The 14,114-nt window shown below is 55.4% G+C and overlaps 1 protein-coding gene across 1 annotated transcript in view; it reads left to right on the top strand.

Moving 5' to 3' along the window:
* The window catches only part of LOC140106919 (calsequestrin-2-like), a 141,412-nt gene that overhangs the window by 117,184 nt on the left and 10,114 nt on the right, over positions 1-14,114 (top strand). The window contains exon 9 of the mRNA XM_072131557.1: positions 9,718-9,818. Coding sequence (XP_071987658.1) covers positions 9,718-9,818 — 101 coding nt within the window. The remainder of the gene's footprint in view (positions 1-9,717; positions 9,819-14,114) is intronic.

The raw sequence follows: 14,114 nt of genomic DNA, 5'->3' as shown, positions 1-14,114 counted from the left end.
TGTCTGGTAGTAGCTGGGCTGATGTAGTGCTGGCTGTATACAGGAGGTGTCTGGTAGTAGCTGGGCTGAGGTAGTACTGGCTGTATAAAGGATGTGTCTGGTAGTAGCTGGGCTGAGGTAGCACTGGCTGTATACAGGATGTGTCTGGTAGTAGCCGGGCTGAGGTAGCACTGGCTGTATACAGGATGTGTCTGGTAGTAGCCGGGCTGAGGTAGTACTGGCTGTATACAGGATGTGTCTGGTAGTAGCTGGGCTGAGGTAGTACTGGCTGTATACAGGATGTGTCTGGTAGTAGCCGGGCTGAGGTAGTACTGGCTGTATACAGGATGTGTCTGGTAGTAGCCGGGCTGAGGTAGTACTGGCTGTATACAGGATGTGTCTGGTAGTAGCTGGGCTAAGGTAGTACTGGCTGTATACAGGATGTGTCTGGTAGTAGCTGGGCTGAGGTAGTACTGGCTGTATACAGGATGTGTCTGGTAGTAGCAGGGCTGAGGTAGTACTGGCTGTATACAGGATGTGTCTGGTGGTAGCCGGGCTGAGGTAGTACTGACTGTATACAGGATGTGTCTGGTAGTAGCTGGGCTGAGGTAGTACTGGCTGTATACAGGATGTGTCTGGTAGTAGCTGGGCTGAGGTAGTACTGGCTGTATACAGGATGTGTCTGGTAGTAGCTGGGCTGAGGTAGTACTGGCTGTATACAGGATGTGTCTGGTAGTACTGGCTGTATATAGGATGTGTCTGGTAGTACTGGCTGTATATAGGATGTGTCTGGTAGTACTGGCTGTATATAGTATGTGTGTGGTAGTACTGGCTGTATATAGGATGTGTCTGGTAGTACTGGCTGTATATAGGATGTGTCTGGTAGTACTGGCTGTATACAGAATGTGTCTGGTAGTAGCTGGGCTGAGGTAGTACTGGCTGTATACAGAATGTGTCTGGTAGTAGCTGCGCTGAGGTAGTACTGGCTCTATACAGAATGTGTCTGGTAGTAGCTGGGCTGAGGTAGTACTGGCTGTATACAGGATGTGTCTGGTAGTAGCCGGGCTGAGGTAGTACTGGCTGTATACAGGATGTGTCTGGTAGTAGCCGGGCTGAGGTAGTACTGGCTGTATACAGGATGTATCTGGTAGTAGCCGGGCTGAGGTAGTACTGGCTGTATACAGGATGTGTCTGGTAGTACTGGCTGTATACAGGATGTGTCTGGTAGTAGCTGGGCTGAGGTAGTACTGGCTGTATACAGGGTGTGTCTGGTAGTAGCCGGGCTGAGGTAGTACTGGCTGTATACAGGATGTGTCTGGTAGTAGCCGGGCTGTGATAGTACTGGCTGTATACTGGATGTGTCTGGTAGTAGCCGGGCTGAGGTAGTACTGGCTGTATACAGGATGTGTCTGGTAGTAGCTGGGCTGAGGTAGTACTGGCTGTATACTGGATGTGTCTGGTAGTAGCTGGGCTGAGGTAGTACTGGCTGTATACAGGATGTGTCTGGTAGTAGCCGGGCTGAGGTAGTACTGGCTGTATACAGGATGTGTCTGGTAGTAGCCGGGCTGAGGTAGTACTGGCTGTATACAGGATGTGTCTGGTAGTAGCCGGGCTGAGGTAGTACTGGCTGTATACAGGATGTGTCTGGTAGTAGCCGGGCTGAGATAGTACTGGCTGTATACAGGATGTGTCTGGTATTAGCTGGGCTGAGGTAGTACTGGCTATATACAGGATGTGTCTGGTAGTAGCTGGGCTGAGGTAGTACTGTCTGTATACAGGATGTGTCTGGTAGTAGCCGGGCTGAGGTAGTACTGGCTGTATACAGGATGTGTTTGGTAGTAGCTGGGCTGAGGTAGTACTGGCTGTATATAGGATGTGTCTGGTATTACTGGCTGTATACAGGATGTGTCTGGTAGTAGCCGGGCTGAGGTAGTACTGGCTGTATACAGGATGTGTCTGGTAGTAGCCGGGCTGATGTAGTGCTGGCTGTATATAGGATGTGTCTGGTAGTAGCTGGGCTGAGGTAGTACTGGCTGTATATAGGATGTGTCTGGTAGTAGCCGGGCTGAGGTAGTACTGGCTGTATACAGGATGTGTCTGGTAGTAGCTGGGATGAGGTAGTACTGGCTGTATACAGGATGTGTCTGGTAGTAGCAGGGCTGAGGTAGTACTGGCTGTATACAGGATGTGTCTGGTAGTATCTGGTCTGAGGTAGTACTGGCTGTATACAGGATGTGTCTGGTAGTAGCTGGACTGAGGTAGTACTGGCTGTATACAGGATGTGTCTGGTAGTAGCTGGGCTGAGGTAGTACTGGCTGTATACAGGATGTGTCTGGTAGTAGCCGGGCTGAGGTAGTACTGGCTGTATACAGTATGTGTCTGGTAGTACTGGCCGTATACAGAATGTGTATGGTAGTAGCTGGGCTGAGGTAGTACTGGCTATATACAGGATGTGTCTGGTAGTAGCTGGGCTGAGGTAGTACTGGCTGTATACAGGATGTGTCTGGTAGTAGCTGGGCTGAGGTAGTACTGGCTGTATACAGGATGTGTCTGGTAGTAGCTGGGCTGAGGTAGTACTGGCTGTATACAGGATGTGTCTGGTAGTAGCCGGGCTGAGGTAGTACTGGCTATATACAGGATGTGTCTGGTAGTAGCGGGGCTGAGGTAGTACTGGCTGTATACAGGATGTGTCTGGTAGTAGCTGGGCTGAGGTAGTACTGGCTGTATACAGGATGTGTCTGGTAGTAGCTGGGCTGAGGTAGTGCTGGCTGTATACAGGATGTGTCTGGTAGTAGCCGGGCTGAGGTAGTACTGGCTATATACAGGATGTGTCTGGTAGTAGCTGGGATGAGGTAGTACTGGCTGTATATAGGATGTGTCTGGTAGTAGCAGGGCTGAGGTAGTACTGGCTGTATACATGATGTGTCTGGTAGTAGCTGGGCTGAGGTAGTACTGGCTGTATATAGGATGTGTCTGGTAGTACTGGCTGTATATAGGATGTGTCTGGTAGTACTGGCTGTATATAGGATGTGTCTGGTAGTAGCTGGGCTGAGGTAGTACTGGCTGTATATAGGATGTTTCTGGTAGTAGCTGGGCTGAGGTAGTACTGGCTGTATACAGGATGTGTCTGGTAGTAGCGGGGCTGAGGTAGTACTGGCTGTATACAGGATGTGTCTGGTAGTAGCTGGGCTGAGGTAGTACTGGCTGTATACAGAATGTGTCTGGTAGTAGCTGGGATGAGGTAGTACTGGCTGTATACAGGATGTGTCTGGTAGTAGCCGGGCTGAGGTAGTACTGGCTGTATACAGGATGTGTCTGGTAGTAGCTGGGCTGAGGTAGTACTGGCTGTATACAGGATGTGTCTGGTAGTAGAAGGGCTGAGGTAGCACTGGCTGTATACAGGATGTGTCTGGTAGTAGCCGGGCTGAGGTAGTACTGGCTGTATAGAGGATGTGTCTGGTAGTAGCCGGGCTGAGGTAGTACTGGCTGTAAACAGGATGTGTCTGGTAGTAGCTGGGCTGAGGTAGTACTGGCTGTATATAGGATGTGTCTGGTAGTACTGGCTGTATATAGGATGTGTCTGGTAGTACTGGCTGTATATAGGATGTGTCTGGTAGTAGCTGGGCTGAGGTAGTACTGGCTGTATATAGGATGTTTCTGGTAGTAGTGGGCTGAGGTAGTACTGGCTGTATATAGGATGTGTCTGGTAGCACTGGCTGTATATAGGATGTGTCTGGTAGTACTGGCTGTATATAGGATGTGTCTGGTAGTAGCTGGGCTGTTGTAGTACTGGCTGTATACAGGATGTGTCTGGTAGTAGCCGGGCTGAGGTAGTACTGGCTGTATACAGGATGTGTCTGGTAGTAGCGGGGCTGAGGTAGTACTGGCTGTATACAGGATGTGTCTGGTAGTAGCTGGGCTGAGGTAGTACTGGCTGTATACAGGATGTGTCTGGTAGTAGCTGGGCTGAGGTAGTACCTGTGTTCTGTATGTTGCTCTTTGGGTCTCAGACACTTGGTATAAAATTTCCCCCTTCCTTTCCTATGACAGTTTATCCCCTAAATCCATAACACACTCTGAACCCCAAACTCACGGGGACTACTTTTCACTCATCTTGGGTTCTCCTTTTATAAAGGGGCAGAAGAAGAGATCCCCCAGTGACAGCCTCCCATTGGCTCTGACATCACCGGGCAGACTTCAGCCTCGGTGACAACAAAGAGCGGGAAAATTCTTTATGCCCAATTACCACAAACAGTTCACCATATACCTGCCCCTAATCCCTTAGGATCCCTCCTTATTGTCCGAGACCCCACAATAATTAAACATTATAGTTGTGAGGAACCTGTCCAGCAACAGCGCAACCACCACCAGGCTTGGCGCTAGGAGTCAGAAGTGGTGGCGAACTGACCCTGTGACGTCCCTGAGGGCTAAGGTCCTACTTGTAGCAGTTACGCGCCCTGACAAGGGTGAACCTGCTATCAGGAACCTACAAGGTGACAGGGAAGAGCGGACAGGTGTCAGGACACTGAGGTAGACCAGTGGTGTCATACGGCTTCTTGTAGATCTTACTTGAAGTCAAGGGAGCTGCCTTACAAGGAGCTCAAAGAGGCGTGGTTTTCTTTATCCCATCTTGGAAACCTTTCCCAGCACCGGCATATTTTCCCAGAATCCCGATAGTGGAAGATCCATGGCTATAAGACTTCACGCGCCTCCATGGTGGCCTTCATTGCCAGTCTCCGTAAGGAGAACTCTAACTTCCCGAGATAGCCCAGTGTTCTCACCGGTACACAGAATACCAAGACACGTCAGAGACAGGGAGAGCGGGGAAGCACCGGCTCTGAGGGTTACAGACACACAAGGAGAGTGGGACGGACAAAACCAAGATGGCGGCAAAGGTACATAATCATACAGCCAATAGAATGGTCGGCAGGCAAAGCAGAAGTCATGACACAGAGAGATCAGACTGTATAACCAGCAGCCTCGGAAGGAACTGGGCAGAATATAAGGCAGTAATGGACGCCGCCCCCAGCACTGACTGGTTCAGCCGTCCATCACTCAAACCACTGACGCTGGCAATTCGAGTTCAGAACACACACCCAGCTTTCCCTGGAAAGGATCATAAAGGGAGCTGTCAATCAGGCAGCTGTGGGTGTGGTTTTCCAGCACAGAAGTCCGAGCCTGATCCCATGCAGAACAATTCTCAAGTTCTGACAATAGTAAGATGCAGCGCTAACAATAGCCAGCAGGGGGTAGTGCACCAGATCAGGCCCCCTCCTCCAACACCACATGGGGTACCCCGAAAGACTTAGTAGGGACCCCACAATAATGGTGGCTGTAGTGTTGATGATGATGGTACATATGTAAGCCAACCAGGGGATGATGAGGGTTATGATAAGGGCGATTATAGACGATGATGAAGGTAAAAGCGATGGTGCGGGGGAGATCCATTATCAGGGTGAGGGGGAGATCCATTATCAGGGTGAGGGGGAGATCCATTATCAGGGTGCGGGGGAGATCCATTATCAGGGTGCGGGGGAGATCCATTATCAGGGTGCGGGGGAGATCCATTATCAGGGTGAGGGGGAGATCCATTATCAGGGTGCGGGGGAGATCCATTATCAGGGTGAGGCGGAGATCCATTATCAGGGTGCGGGGGAGATCCATTATCAGGGTGCGGGGGAGATCCATTATCAGGGTGAGGGGGAGATCCATTATCAGGGTGAGGGGGAGATCCATTATCAGGGTGAGGGGGAGATCCATTATCAGGGTGCGGGGGAGATCCATTATCAGGGTGAGGCGGAGATCCATTATCAGGGTGCGGGGGAGATCCATTATCAGGGTGCGGGGGAGATCCATTATCAGAGTGCGGCGGAGATCCATTATCAGGGTGAGGGGGAGATCCATTATCAGGGTGAGGGGGAGATCCATTATCAGGGTGCGGGGGAGATCCATTATCAGGGTGAGGGGGAGATCCATTATCAGGGTGAGGGGGAGATCCATTATCAGGGTGAGGGGGAGATCCATTATCAGGGTGCGGGGGAGATCCATTATCAGGGTGAGGGGGAGATCCATTATCAGGGTGCGGGGGAGATCCATTATCAGGGTGCGGGGGAGATCCATTATCAGGGTGAGGGGGAGATCCACTATCAGGGTGAGGGGGAGATCCACTATCAGGGTGCGGGGGAGATCCATTATCAGGGTGAGGGGGAGATCCATTATCAGGGTGAGGGGGAGATCCATTATCAGGGTGAGGGGGGGATCCATTATCAGGGTGCGGGGGAGATCCATTATCAGGGTGCGGGGGAGATCCATTATCAGGGTGCGGCGGAGATCCATTATCAGGGTGAGGGGGAGATCCATTATCAGGGTGAGGGGGAGATCCATTATCAGGGTGAGGGGGAGATCCATTATCAGGGTGCGGGGGAGATCCATCATCAGGGTGAGGGGGAGATCCATTATCAGGGTGAGAGGGAGATCCATTATCAGGGTGCGGGGGAGATCCATTATCAGGGTGAGGGGGAGATCCATTATCAGGGTGCGGGGGAGATCCATTATCAGGGTGCGGGGGAGATCCATTATCAGGGTGCGGGGGAGATCCATTATCAGGGTGCGGGGGAGATCCATTATCAGGGTGAGGGGGAGATCCATTATCAGGGTGCGGGGGAGATCCATTATCAGGGTGAGGGGGAGATCCATTATCAGGGTGAGGGGGAGATCCATTATCAGGGTGAGGGGGAGATCCATTATCAGGGTGAGGGGGAGATCCATTATCAGGGTGAGGGGGGGATCCATTATCAGGGTGCGGGGGAGATCCATTATCAGGGTGAGGGGGTGATACATTATCAGGGTGAGGGGGTGATACATTATCAGGGTGAGGGGGAGATCCATTATCAGGGTGAGGGGGAGATCCATTATCAGGGTGAGGGGGAGATCCATTATCAGGGTGAGGGGGAGATCCATTATCAGGGTGCGGGGGAGATCCATTATCAGGGTGCGGGGGAGATCCATTATCAGGGTGAGGGGGTGATACATTATCAGGGTGAGGGGGGGATCCATTATCAGGGTGCGGGGGAGATCCATTATCAGGGTGAGGGGGAGATCCATTATCAGGGTGAGGGGGAGATCCATTATCAGGGTGAGGGGGAGATCCATTATCAGGGTGCGGGGGAGATCCATTATCAGGGTGAGGGGGAGATCCATTATCAGGGTGAGGGGGAGATCCATTATCAGGGTGAGGGGGTGAAACATTATCAGGGTGCGGGGGAGATCCATTATCAGGGTGCGGGGGAGATCCATTATCAGGGTGCGGGGGAGATACATTATCAGGGTGAGGGGGAGATCCATTATCAGGGTGAGGGGGAGATCCATTATCAGGGTGAGGGGGAGATCCATTATCAGGGTGCGGGGGAGATCCATTATCAGGGTGCGGGGGAGATCCATTATCAGGGTGCGGGGGAGATACATTATCAGGGTGAGATCCACTATCAGGGTGAGGGGGAGATCCATTATCAGGGTGAGGGGGAGATCCATTATCAGGGTGAGGGTGAGATCCATTATCAGGGTGAGGGGGAGATCCATTATCTGGGTGAGGGGGAGATCCATTATCAGGGTGAGGGGGAGATCCATTATCAGGGTGAGGGGGAGATCCATTATCAGGGTGAGGGGGAGATCCATTATCAGGGTGCGGGGGAGATCCATTATCAGGGTGCGGGGGAGATCCATTATCAGGGTGAGGGGGAGATCCATTATCAGGGTGAGGGGGAGATCCATTATCAGGGTGCGGGGGAGATCCATTATCAGGGTGAGGGGGAGATCCATTATCAGGGTGCGGGGGAGATCCATTATCAGGGTGCGGGGGAGATCCATTATCAGGGTGCGGGGGAGATACATTATCAGGGTGAGGGGGTGATACATTATCAGGGTGCGGGGGAGATCCATTATCAGGGTGCGGGGGAGATCCATTATCAGGGTGCGGGGGAGATCCATTATCAGGGTGCGGGGGAGATCCATTATCAGGGTGAGGGGGAGATCCACTATCAGGGTGAGGGGGAGATCCATTATCAGGGTGAGGGGGAGATCCATTATCAGGGTGCGGGGGAGATCCATTATCAGGGTGCGGGGGAGATCCATTATCAGGGTGAGGGGGAGATCCATTATCAGGGTGAGGGGGAGATCCATTATCAGGGTGCGGGGGAGATCCATTATCAGGGTGAGGGGGAGATCCATTATCAGGGTGCGGGGGAGATCCATTATCAGGGTGCGGGGGAGATCCATTATCAGGGTGCGGGGGAGATACATTATCAGGGTGAGGGGGTGATACATTATCAGGGTGCGGGGGAGATCCATTATCAGGGTGCGGGGGAGATCCATTATCAGGGTGCGGGGGAGATCCATTATCAGGGTGCGGGGGAGATCCATTATCAGGGTGAGGGGGAGATCCACTATCAGGGTGAGGGGGAGATCCATTATCAGGGTGAGGGGGGGATCCATTATCAGGGTGCGGGGGAGATCCATTATCAGGGTGAGGGGGAGATCCATTATCAGGGTGAGGGGGGGATCCATTATCAGGGTGCGGGGGAGATCCATTATCAGGGTGCGGGGGAGATCCATTATCAGGGTGAGGGGGAGATCCATTATCAGGGTGCGGGGGAGATCCATTATCAGGGTGAGGGGGAGATCCATTATCAGGGTGAGGGGGAGATCCACTATCAGGGTGAGGGGGAGATCCATTATCAGAGTGAGGGGGAGATCCATTATCAGGGTGAGGGGGTGATACATTATCAGGGTGAGGGGGTGATACATTATCAGGGTGAGGGGGTGATACATTATCAGGGTGAGGGGGAGATCCATTATCAGGGTGCGGGGGAGATCCATTATCAGGGTGAGGGGGAGATCCATTATCAGGGTGCGGGGGAGATCCATTATCAGGGTGCGGGGGAGATCCATTATCAGGGTGAGGGGGAGATCCATTATCAGGGTGCGGGGGAGATACATTATCAGGGTGCGGGGGAGATCCATTATCAGAGTGAGGGGGAGATCCATTATCAGGGTGAGGGGGTGATACATTATCAGGGTGAGGGGGTGATACATTATCAGGGTGAGGGGGTAATACATTATCAGGGTGAGGGGGTGATACATTATCAGGGTGAGGGGGAGATCCATTATCAGGGTGCGGGGGAGATCCATTATCAGGGTGAGGGGGTGATACATTATCAGGGTGAGGGGGAGATCCATTATCAGGGTGCGGGGGAGATCCATTATCAGGGTGAGGGGGAGATCCATTATCAGGGAGAGGGGGAGATACATTATCAGGGTGAGGGGGAGATCCATTATCAGGGTGAGGGGGAGATCCATTATCAGGGTGAGGGGGTGATACATTATCAGGGTGAGGGGGTGATACATTATCAGGGTGAGGGGGTGATACATTATCAGGGTGAGGGGGAGATCCATTATCAGGGTGAGGGGGGATCCATTATCAGGGTGCGGGGGAGATCCATTATCAGGGTGAGGGGGAGATCCATTATCAGGGTGCGGGGGAGATCCATTATCAGGGTGCGGGGGAGATCCATTATCAAGGTGAGGGGGAGATCCATTATCAGGGTGAGGGGGAGATCCATTATCAGGGTGCGGGGGAGATCCATTATCAGGGTGAGGGGGTGATACATTATCAGGGTGCGGGGGAGATCCATTATCAGGGTGGTCATGTCTCCTCTGACCTCATCTCTTCTGCTGTTTCAGATGGTTATGAATTTGTCCAAATCCTGAAGGAAGTGGCCAGAGAGAACACGGAGAACCCGGAGCTGAGCATCATCTGGATCGACCCCGATGACTTCCCTCTGGTGACATGATTGTTTTATCAGGACATAGAGAGAGAGGACAGGAGAATCCAAGACCTGTCCTCCTCCTCCTCCTCCTCCAGACTCCTCTGTCCTCCTCCTCCTCCTCCAGACTCCTCTGGACTCCTCTGTCCTCCTCCTCCTCCTCCAGACTCCTCTGTCCTCCTCCTCCTCCTCCAGACTTCTCTGTCCTCCTCCTCCTCCAGACTCCTCTGTCCTCCTCCTCCTCCTCCAGACTCCTCTGTCCTCCTCCTCCTCCAGACCCCTCTGTCCTCCTCCTCCTCCAGACTCCTCTGTCCTCCTCCTCCTCCAGACCCCTCTGTCCTCCTTCTCCTCCAGACTCCTCTGTCCTCCTCCTCCTCCAGACCCCTCTGTCCTCCTCCTCCTCCAGACTCCTCTGTCCTCCTCCAGACCCCTCTGTCCTCCTCCTCCTCCAGACTCCTCTGTCCTCCTCCAGACCCCTCTGTCCTCCTCCTCCTCCTCCAGACTCCTCTGTCCTCCTCCTCCTCCTCCAGACTCCTCTGTCCTCCTCCAGACTCCTCTGTCCTCCTCCTCCTCCTCCAGACTCCTCTGTCCTCCTCCTCCTCCTCCAGACTTCTCTGTCCTCCTCCTCCTCCAGACTCCTCTGTCCTCCTCCTCCTCCTCCAGACTCCTCTGTCCTCCTCCTCCTCCAGACCCCTCTGTCCTCCTCCTCCTCCAGACTCCTCTGTCCTCCTCCTCCTCCAGACCCCTCTGTCCTCCTTCTCCTCCAGACTCCTCTGTCCTCCTCCTCCTCCAGACCCCTCTGTCCTCCTCCTCCTCCAGACTCCTCTGTCCTCCTCCAGACCCCTCTGTCCTCCTCCTCCTCCAGACTCCTCTGTCCTCCTCCAGACCCCTCTGTCCTCCTCCTCCTCCTCCAGACTCCTCTGTCCTCCTCCTCCTCCAGACCCCTCTGTCCTCCTCCTCCTCCTCCAGACCCCTCTGTCCTCCTCCTCCTCCAGACTCCTCTGTCCTCCTCCTCCTCCAGACCCCTCTGTCCTCCTCCTCCTCCAGACCCCTCTGTCCTCCTCCTCCTCCTCCAGACCCCTCTGTCCTCCTCCTCCTCCAGACTCCTCTGTCCTCCTCCTCCTCCAGACCCCTCTGTCCTCCTCCTCCTCCAGACCCCTCTGTCCTCCTCCTCCTCCAGACCCCTCTGTCCTCCTCCTCCTCCTCCAGACCCCTCTGTCCTCCTCCTCCTCCAGACTCCTCTGTCCTCCTCCTCCTCCAGACCCCTCTGTCCTCCTCATCCCCCAGACTCCTCTGTCCTCCTCCTCCAGACTCCTCTGTCCTCCTCCTCCAGACTCCTCTGTCCTCCTCCTCCTCCTCCAGACTCCTCTGTCCTCCTCCTCCTCCAGACCCCTCTGTCCTCCTCCTCCTCCAGACTCCTCTGTCCTCCTCCAGACCCCTCTGTCCTCCTCCTCCTCCTCCAGACTCCTCTGTCCTCCTCCTCCTCCAGACCCCTCTGTCCTCCTCCTCCTCCTCCAGACCCCTCTGTCCTCCTCCTCCTCCAGACTCCTCTGTCCTCCTCCTCCTCCAGACCCCTCTGTCCTCCTCCTCCTCCAGACCCCTCTGTCCTCCTCCTCCTCCAGACCCCTCTGTCCTCCTCCTCCTCCTCCAGACCCCTCTGTCCTCCTCCTCCTCCAGACTCCTCTGTCCTCCTCCTCCTCCAGACCCCTCTGTCCTCCTCATCCCCCAGACTCCTCTGTCCTCCTCCTCCAGACTCCTCTGTCCTCCTCCTCCAGACTCCTCTGTCCTCCTCCTCCTCCTCCAGACTCCTCTGTCCTCCTCCTCCTCCAGACCCCTCTGTCCTCCTCCTCCTCCTCCAGACCCCTCTGTCCTCCTCCTCCTCCAGACTCCTCTGTCCTCCTCCTCCTCCAGACCCCTCTGTCCTCCTCCTCCTCCAGACTCCTCTGTCCTCCTCCTCCTCCAGACCCCTCTGTCCTCCTCCTCCTCCTCCAGACTCCTGTGCGGGAGACTCCTGTGTGTCCTCCTCCTCCTCCAGACTCATGTGTCCTCCTCCTCCTACAGACTCCTCTGTCCTCCTCCTCCAGACTCCTCTGTCCTCCTCCTCCTCCTCCAGACTCCTCGGTCCTCCTCCTCCTCCAGACTTCTCTGTCCTCCTCCTCCTCCTCCAGACCCCTCTGTCCTCCTCCTTCTCCAGACTCCTCTGTCCTCCTCCTCCTCCTCCAGACTCCTCTGTCCTCCTCCTCCTCCAGACTCCTCTGTCCTCCTCCTCCTCCAGACTCCTCTGTCCTCCTCCTCCTCCTCCAGACTCCTCTGTCCTCCTCCTCCTCCAGACCCCTCTGTCCTCCTCCTCCTCCTCCAGACCCCTCTGTCCTCCTCCTCCTCCAGACTCCTCTGTCCTCCTCCTCCTCCAGACCCCTCTGTCCTCCTCCTCCTCCTCCAGACTCCTCTGTCCTCCTCCTCCTCCAGACTCCTCTGTCCTCCTCCTCCTCCAGACTCCTCTGTCCTCCTCCTCCAGACTCCTCTGTCCTCCTCCTCCTCCTCCAGACTCCTCTGTCCTCCTCCTCCTCCTCCAGACTCCTCTGTCCTCCTCCTCCTCCAGACCCCTCTGTCCTCCTCCTCCTCCTCCAGACCCCTCTGTCCTCCTCCTCCTCCAGACTCCTCTGTCCTCCTCCTCCTCCAGACCCCTCTGTCCTCCTCCTCCTCCAGACCCCTCTGTCCTCCTCCTACTCCAGACCCCTCTGTCCTCCTCCTCCTCCTCCAGACCCCTCTGTCCTCCTCCTCCTCCAGACTCCTCTGTCCTCCTCCTCCTCCAGACCCCTCTGTCCTCTTCATCCCCCAGACTCCTCTGTCCTTCTCCTCCTCCTACAGACTCCTCTGTCCTCCTCCTCCAGACTCCTCTGTCCTCCTCCTCCTCCTCCAGACTCCTCTGTCCTCCTCCTCCTCCAGACCCCTCTGTCCTCCTCCTCCTCCTCCAGACCCCTCTGTCCTCCTCCTCCTCCAGACTCCTCTGTCCTCCTCCTCCTCCAGACCCCTCTGTCCTCCTCCTCCTCCAGACTCCTCTGTCCTCCTCCTCCTCCAGACCCCTCTGTCCTCCTCCTCCTCCTCCAGACTCCTGTGTCCTCCTCCTCCTCCAGACTCCTGTGTCCTCCTCCTCCTACAGACTCCTCTGTCCTCCTCCTCCAGACTCCTCTGTCCTCCTCCTCCTCCTCCAGACTCCTCGGTCCTCCTCCTCCTCCAGACTTCTCTGTCCTCCTCCTCCTCCTCCAGACCCCTCTGTCCTCCTCCTTCTCCAGACTCCTCTGTCCTCCTCCTCCTCCTCCAGACTCCTCTGTCCTCCTCCTCCTCCAGACTCCTCTGTCCTCCTCCTCCTCCAGACTCCTCTATCCTCCTCCTCCTCCTCCAGACTCCTCTGTCCTCCTCCTCCTCCAGACCCCTCTGTCCTCCTCCTCCTCCTCCAGACCCCTCTGTCCTCCTCCTCCTCCAGACTCCTCTGTCCTCCTCCTCCTCCAGACCCCTCTGTCCTCCTCCTCCTCCTCCAGACTCCTCTGTCCTCCTCCTCCTCCAGACTCCTCTGTCCTCCTCCTCCTCCAGACTCCTCTGTCCTCCTCCTCCAGACTCCTCTGTCCTCCTCCTCCAGACTCCTCTGTCCTCCTCCTCCTCCAGACTCCTCTGTCCTCCTCCTCCTCCTCCAGACCCCTCTGTCCTCCTCCTTCTCCAGACTCCTCTGTCCTCCTCCTCCTCCTCCAGACTCCTCTGTCCTCCTCCTCCTCCAGACTCCTCTGTCCTCCTCCTCCTCCAGACTCCTCTGTCCTTCTCCTCCTCCAGACTCCTCTGTCCTCCTCCTCCTCCTCCTCCTCCAGACTCCTCTGTCCTCCTCCTCCTCCAGACTCCTCTGTCCTCCTCCTCCTCCAGACTCCTCTGTCCTCCTCCTCCAGACTCCCGCTGTCCTCCTCCTCCAGACTCCCGCTGTCCTCCTCCTCCAGACTCCTCTGTCCTCCTCCTCTTCCAGACTCCTCTGTCCTCCTCCTCTTCCAGACTCCTCTGTCCTCCTCCTCCTCCAGACCCCTCTGTCCTCCTCCTCCTCCAGACCCCTCTGTCCTCCTCCTCCTCATCCAGACTCATCTGTCCTCCTCATCCTCCAGACCCCTCTGTCCTCCTCCTCATCCAGACTCCTCTGTCCTCCTCCTCCTCCAGACTCTTCTGTCCTCCTCCTCCTCCTCCACACCCCTCTGTCCTCCTCCTCCTCCAGACTCCTCTGTCCTCCTTCTCCTCCATACTCCTCTGTCCTCTTCCTCCTCCAGACTCCTCTGTCCT

Source organism: Engystomops pustulosus, unplaced genomic scaffold, assembly GCF_040894005.1.
Source record: "Engystomops pustulosus unplaced genomic scaffold, aEngPut4.maternal MAT_SCAFFOLD_88, whole genome shotgun sequence".
Taxonomy (NCBI): Eukaryota; Metazoa; Chordata; class Amphibia; order Anura; family Leptodactylidae; genus Engystomops; species Engystomops pustulosus.
Note: the sequence above shows the minus strand (reverse complement) of the source record. Positions and strands in the feature narration are given on the sequence as shown.